General features: G+C 41.7%; 1 protein-coding gene across 1 annotated transcript in view; it reads right to left on the reverse strand.

The window, feature by feature from the left end:
* Positions 1 to 909: 909 nt before the first annotated feature.
* PTPN20 (protein tyrosine phosphatase, non-receptor type 20) overlaps positions 910 to 5,334 on the reverse strand; it is a 63,295-nt gene continuing 58,870 nt past the window's right edge. Inside the window, exons 15-17 of the mRNA XM_019502543.1 lie at positions 4,286 to 4,501; positions 3,971 to 4,033; positions 910 to 2,404 (exon numbers count right to left, since the gene is read on the reverse strand). Coding sequence (XP_019358088.1) covers positions 2,324 to 2,404; positions 3,971 to 4,033; positions 4,286 to 4,501 — 360 coding nt within the window. The 3' untranslated portion in view covers positions 910 to 2,323. The remainder of the gene's footprint in view (positions 2,405 to 3,970; positions 4,034 to 4,285; positions 4,502 to 5,334) is intronic.

Raw genomic sequence — 5,334 nt, forward strand, 5'->3', positions numbered from 1 at the left:
CCCTCCAGCGCCAACACAGCCGCCAGCATCTGTGGGTAGTCTCTGCTCACTGCCGATGCTGCTGCCTACAAATGGTGCCCTCCACCCAGTTTTGGGAGGCATCAGTCGTTCATGTTCCCCACTCAATTCAGCAGCAAGGGAAAAGGAGAAGATGAATGGCAGCAGTCCCCTCACTCCCTGGACTCCAGAGCTATGTGAAAGCAGGAGCTCTGGCCAGATCCCACGCTGAGAGCTTACGTGCAGCACAGCCAAAGTGATGTGCGAGTGTACTGCTGCAACCCTTCTAGATCCAACTCTGAGACATACTCCACTGAGTTAATCTTGATTTCTCCCAATTTCTGGCATTTAAATCAGAAGCTGGTTTGCACTGTAAATGCTACTCACTGTTATTGCCAGATTACCTCAGGATCACTGATGGCAGAAAGCAGGAACTGTCCATTATAAAATAACAAGTATTCTAAGATTAATGACGAACTTTTTGAAAATCAGCTTTTAAGTTATATTTAATGTCATAGTCCTTCTGTTCCATAAATCCATTGTTCTGAATTCGTAATAATATTAAAACAATGGTATTATCATCTAGCTTATGGAGTGTTTTTGTAGGCAATTGCTCCTTAATATTATCCCTGTTTGGAGGTAAGGGAGCTGTTTTAATATACACATTGTAATTAAATATATTTACAACCACACAGCCTAGTTTTAAAATAATGTAATCTTCCTCTAGGTATATAATAATTGTACCTCCATAAATATGATCTTCAACATAAGATATAAATGCACTGATAAACATAGTTAACAATTCATAAACATAAATGAATGAAATCCCCACAATCCCCCTGCCTGTGTGGTACATAAGAAATCTCGAGAGTTTTCCAGTTTAACTATAATGCAAGTCTTGTTGACTAGAATGCTAATGGTGGAATTTGCACAATGGAAATTGGCTCTTGCAAAAAAAGATTCTGTAACAGCATTATTAGCTCTCACTTAAAGGCCTGATTCAACCCCTACCAAAATCAAAAGGATTTTGCATTGACTTCAGTGGAAGTTGGATTAGGCCTTAAATAAGGGATTATTAAGTTAAAAAAAAAAAACCTACAATGGAAAAGGTCACAGGTATATGTACAAATACATTCATCTTGGTTAGTATCACTTTCTCTTTTACATGGGTGCACATTGAGAAAGTTAATTATATCTGCATATGTTTATCTTGCTTGGACAAAATTTTGCTCCTCTCCAATTCCATAGCATCATTTCCCTGCCTTGAAGGCACCTCACTAAAGCTTCAGGGCCACATCCTGCCATCAATGTTGTGATTTCCATTGATCACAGTGTGAACTCCAAACCTGGTACAATGCCAGGAAATGGGCTAAGTCAGGGATTGGCAATTTTCTGACTGCAGGCTGGAAGAGTTTGGATCTAGCTTACTGCAGCTGGGAGGAAGTGGGGGAAAGAGTGGCACACAGTGGTGTGGACCACAGAGCAGGTGTCCCCAACTTCCTTCTGCCTGCTGTGCGCCATTTGTCCCGGTGCTTTCCTATGCTGAGCTCCACCTCTTGCCTGCATAGTCCTGGTTGATGCCTGGTCCTACCTGCTCTCTACCCTCCCTACTGAATTTGCCCCTCAGAATGTCCATTGGCCATAGAAATCTGTGGCATAGTAAGCGGAGGCTGTGGTGGGATACGAGAGAGCATGGTGTGCTGGGGAAACAGCAGGGGATCAGTGGCTCAGAGCAGCAGCCAGATTGAAAGCTATGACCCACAGTTCATAAAGGTTGCAGACCCCTGGTCTAAGTTATTCATACTACCAGAAGCAAACATACTGACTCCAAGCACTTGACAGCATTGCTAGGAATAAAGAATATAGATACAAAATAAAGGAGCAAGTGTATAGAGTGACATTTAAGGGACAGTTTCTTCCACTTGCTACATGCATGGTACAGGAGCATTTTAACTGCCTTTTTTACAATAAAAGTTAGTTGATAATAGTTGTAGTCCTTCATAAAGGTGTATCATCTCTTGGCCACTAGTCAACTTTGTTGTTCTAGCCACCAATATGCTGCAATGCCGAGCATCTGAATTACTGTGATAACCCAATAGTGGCATTGTGATGCTGAGAGTTTTTCAATATATAGAGCCAAAATCTATGTGACATCTAGCTCACATTATGCTGATTTAGAAATACTTCAAATATCATAATCTAATACAGTGTAGAAAGTAAGACAGTGCATAATATATTCAGTGTAGCACCTCCCTGTGCTGGCTTAATATCCTTTTAGAATGAAGTAATGCAGGGACTCCAAGATGAACAGCTATAGCAGAGGTACTTATTGCAGTTGATGGGAATCCATGGCTTGAATGTTCTGCAGGACTTTGAGCACAACTTCATAACAGAATAGGTACTGATCCTGGACATGTGGAGAAACCAGCACAGTCACTCTGTCACATTCGGTACATGTATGCAAAGGGTGCAGAGCTTCCTGAAGCTCCTGCTTTGGACACACCTTCATAAAATGAATTATCATCTAGGGCTGCATGAAATTTGGGGTGTTCAAGGTCTTTTGTCTCCCCTCCCCCATTAACTCACTGGTTTTGTTCTCCTCCCTGCATTTATTTATTTTTTTTCCCTCCTGCCCCATTCACTCTGGCCTTCCTTTTTCTCCCATTCATTCATTAAAGTCTTGGCTCAGGAAGGCCTTCCTCTTTAGAACGTAAGTACATGCACATGAAGTTTTCAGATGCACATTTAGTATACTCAAGGCCATTGAAGTCAATGCAAATTAGTGTGCCATTACAGACACACTAGCAAGCTGCCCATCAAGAATGACGGGGAGGGGCAGAAGGGGTGGGAGCCACATCCCTGTGTGGGAGCGGAAGGGGGAGGACAGGCCCACACCTCCCTTCCCCCTCCCCCCCCCAGCCAGGTTGGGGCCGGGCCCAGGCCCACTCCTCTCTCTCCCCTCTCACCGCCCCCCTAACGCCTTGGGCCCGGGGCCACTCCCCACCTCCTCTCCCCACACACTGCTGCTTGGGGCCTACTCCACCCGCCGCTGCCTCCGATCAGCAGGGCAGGAAGGGGCAAGGCCAACGGTGCTGGCTCCACTTCCCCCCTGCCCCTCCGGTCCCCACTGTCATGATTCACCATGGCTCCGCCACTACCTTCTGTCCAGAACGTCCTTGGAGCACTCTGATTGGTTGTTTTAGACAACCAATAAGGGTGCGAATAAAGCATTACGGACAGACAGACTAAGGCTTTTATAATATTAGAATGCTTAAAGCATTGTCCATAAGATAGATGTATCTAAGTACATGTTTAAATATTGTACTGCAGTAGATCTATATGCTTTCCTCCATTTACTCACACAATTGTCTCATCCCTCCATCCCTGTGATGCTTTCCTCATCAAATTCAGCTCATTTATCTCTTAATAGTCATATATGAAAACTTGTCAGGGGCAGAGATAGATTAGTAGTAGCTGACAGGGCACTCGTCCACCCTTCCATCCCAAGGATTCATTTCAAAGCTGTACCTTTTGGGGGCAAGACTTATAAAACCCAACTCATGTTAAAGGTTATTCTAGTCTATTAGTTACTCCTTTTTAAAACAAGGAGTAACTAGTAGAGATTGGTACAAAACTGGCGCTAAATCCTGGAAATACTGTCTATCCTAGCATGAAAATCAAGGGTCAGTAGTGACTGCAGCATATTACACAACACTAAAGATCACTTTCCTATGCTTTTATTTCTGTTCCCTAATAAGGACAAGATTCTACTAGAATTACATTGAGGAATACCTCAAATCTAGGGAAGACACTCATGTAGTAAGGTGTGACTCAGTAGGAGTAAAGGTGGTAGGCATAGGTACATGCTTACTCTCATTGAATTCAATGGCATTTCACCTTTGAATTCAGAAAGGCCGCTCTGAAGCAGGGCCTTTGATGAAGAGCTAATCTGATTTCCTTATGGAGACCTTACCTTTGTTTGAATCATGCCAAAGCGCTGATGTCTCAACTCTCTCACTATCTGTTTGATGTTGAACTGTCAGAAAAGAACAACGTTATCAACAAAGAGAAGACACAATCTAGTGGGAAAACTTTGAGTTTTTACTTTCATAAATATTTTACTCTTAATTGTTATCCCTAAAGGCCAAAATCAACATCAGAAATCAAGTTTCTTTTGAAAATGGACTTACTTGAATCAAATTGCAGCAGGAGTGAATTTGATCCAAGCTGTCCTACAATAAAATAGTCAGCCATCATATTTATAACCAGCTGTTTTAGATATACTTACACACAGATTTTTCTCTATGTAGCTCAGCAAAATATCTACACATAGTAGAACCCCACTTCTTCCAATCCCAGCACTGCAGTGAGCAACTATAGGTCCTGTCTGATGAACTTTTTTCATGTAACAAATGAATTTTACCAGCTGTTCTGCTAGTTTAGGAGTGCCATGGTCTGGCCAGGTGGTAAACTGTAAATGTTTTATAAATCGTCTTTCTTCTGTCTGAAAAAGAAAGAACACAAATAGTATTTGCTTATGGAATTCTATAATTTACTCACATAAAGTCAACTAGACAACTAAATACAAGTAACTTAACTGAGTATCTAGCAATGGCCAGAAAAATACTTCACATTAAAAATGCTAAGTGAGAAAAAAATAGCTCTAGGCTATCCAGAAAATGTCCCATGTTACAAAGAGCTCAGGGGACACTCAAAACCTCTCTCAAACTGGACATTTATAAAACTAGGAGTTCCAGGTGTGCAGAATTCAGAAGCTTTCAGGACTGAAGTCTTCCTAGCAAAGCACAGGTCACTGGAATCTCCAGAAGCATTAATGACCTTTAGATAGCCCAGAGAGATAAATGGAAGTCAGGATTACACTGTAGTGATTCAGTATCTCTATAAACCTTCAAGTTAGGAAAGGGATGGGATTAACTCTTTTTTGACATGACCTTTGAAATGCTGATGCTTTGCAAAAAGCAACAGATACATTTTACATAGCAACCACCATGCCAGTGTTTGCCTTTCTTTGCACATCATGCTGAGGGACATCTGCAAAACTATGGTTATGAAGAGTTTTGTTTCACACCTGAAATCAGAATCAGTCTTCTAATGCCACCATCTTCTTGTGATACCACAGACCATGGATCATTATGGCTTTCACAATGAAATAAGGAATAAAGCAAGAGAGATTCTATTTTCATATAATACATTGATAATGATAGAGAGGGACTAGGACTACAGCCCAGGATTAAACATTTACAATATCTGAGAGATACTGTAGGATTTTAATATGTTTTGTGCTTTAAGATCCTTGGGTGTAAGTATCATGGAAAC

Source organism: Gavialis gangeticus, unplaced genomic scaffold (genome assembly GCF_001723915.1).
Source record: "Gavialis gangeticus isolate Ggan-Ray unplaced genomic scaffold, GavGan_comp1, whole genome shotgun sequence".
Classification (NCBI taxonomy): domain Eukaryota; kingdom Metazoa; phylum Chordata; order Crocodylia; family Gavialidae; genus Gavialis; species Gavialis gangeticus.